At 62.8% G+C, this 1,533-nt stretch overlaps 1 protein-coding gene across 1 annotated transcript; it reads right to left on the reverse strand.

Annotated features, from left to right (window-relative positions):
* Positions 1 to 69: 69 nt before the first annotated feature.
* DICSQDRAFT_68976 (uncharacterized protein) lies at positions 70 to 819 on the reverse strand (the record flags this gene model as incomplete). The annotated part of the gene is made up of 1 exon (XM_007369586.1): positions 70 to 819. A coding segment is annotated over one exon (750 nt), but the record flags the coding sequence as incomplete, so codon positions are not given.
* Between the last annotated feature and the right edge of the window lie 714 nt (positions 820 to 1,533).

A 1,533-nucleotide genomic window follows, 5' to 3' on the forward strand; every position in this document is an offset into this window, starting at 1 on the left:
CTTGACGTGCGCCGTAGACCGCAGCCGTAACACTTGCCGCGCAGTGAGGCGGTTGAACTCCTCGCGCGTCCGAGTAGCGTCGATGTCCATCGCGTTCGGGTCTCTGGACGGCGGTGTGAAGGGTGTGGTGTGCAGGGGGGTCGCTGGTTTGGCGGCTGTGGTGGTGGCCGTGGTGCGTCCACGCTGACGTTCTCGTTCGGCACGGCGTTGGCGGACGCGGACGTCGATGTCTGAGGAGACAGTGATGAGGTCCTCGAGAGAGGCGATGGGCCTCGCTGTGTGCACCAACTCGTCCTTGATGGAGTCCGCCAGGTGTTCGTAGAAGCGGTCTCGGAGGTCGGCCTTGGAGTAGCCCGTGCGGGTGGAGAGCTCGTTGAACCGGGCGGCGTACTCCGGAACAGTCATGGAACCTTGCCATAGTGTACGAAGGCGTTCCTTCGCGTCGACTGCCTCGTCGACCGTCTCGAATCGGGCCTTGAACTGGTTGCGAAACTCGGCCCAGGATCCTTTGAATGGCGTTGTACCTTGGGTAACTTCTTCCATCGCCGGGGTAGCCCATAAGGCCGCACCATCCTGCATGAACGAGAGGACAGCGCGAATCCATTGGTCCTCGCGCGCGCTGATCGCGTTGCCCAAGTTGTCCACATGGTTCAGCGTCGAACCTTGGGACATGGCCCAGAGGGTGAAGGCCGCTAGGAAGTGTCGTGCTTCGCCGCCCTGTTCTCCTTTGAAGGGGGAGGGCTTCTGGACCGCTTTCAGACTGTTGGTCCCTGTGGTCGAGGCGGCGAGCTGGGCCATCGACTGGGTGAGGAGGGTCATCGACTGGACGAGCATCGCCATGGGGTCCGGAGGTTGCGTCGCCGTCTGGGTGCCTGGTTGGGTCTGCTGGGGGTTGTTGGCAGGGCCTGTCGTCTGCGGTTGTCCGCCTTGTTGTCCCATGATGGGTGGAGCGGACGGTGGACGGGTTGGGGGGATGATAGGGGATGGGGGAAGCGCGATGAGTAGCGCTACTTCAAGCTCGTCGGTCGGAGTGCCGGGGATGGGGGATCGAGTCGTGGGTGACTCAGCGGTGGGGGAGTCAGGGACTGGGATGAACTCGTCCGCAAAGGCGTTCCAGTTGATCCGCGCAGGACGGTGATGACGGTTCGGGCAGGGGTTTTGCTCGCACGGTACCCAGTACCAGAGTCCGTCGTCTAGGTCCTTCCGTCGGTGACAGTGGTCTTGGTCTTCTGTGTCCCACGCGTGAAGTCTGCCGGTGCAGTCCAGGGTGGGGAAGACAATGTAGCGGCGGCGGGGACACTCTTGTTCAGAGCGTCAGCACCGGGGGAGAGATCTCGACCTAATGTCGCGGCGACTAGGCGCGTAGACTCGGGTCGACGTTCGGCGACGACCCCGTAGGCGAGCGGCGAGGAGCCGAAAGGGGAGAAGAGGGGGTGAGAGGGATAAACGTATCAGAAAACTCGACGAGGCAGAGTGGCGGTCGGCACGGAGGCACGAGACCGACGAAGCTAGTCTTCACGCAATCAGCGACAG

This window comes from Dichomitus squalens, assembly GCF_000275845.1.
Source record: "Dichomitus squalens LYAD-421 SS1 unplaced genomic scaffold DICSQscaffold_51, whole genome shotgun sequence".
Taxonomy (NCBI): Eukaryota; Fungi; Basidiomycota; class Agaricomycetes; order Polyporales; family Polyporaceae; genus Dichomitus; species Dichomitus squalens.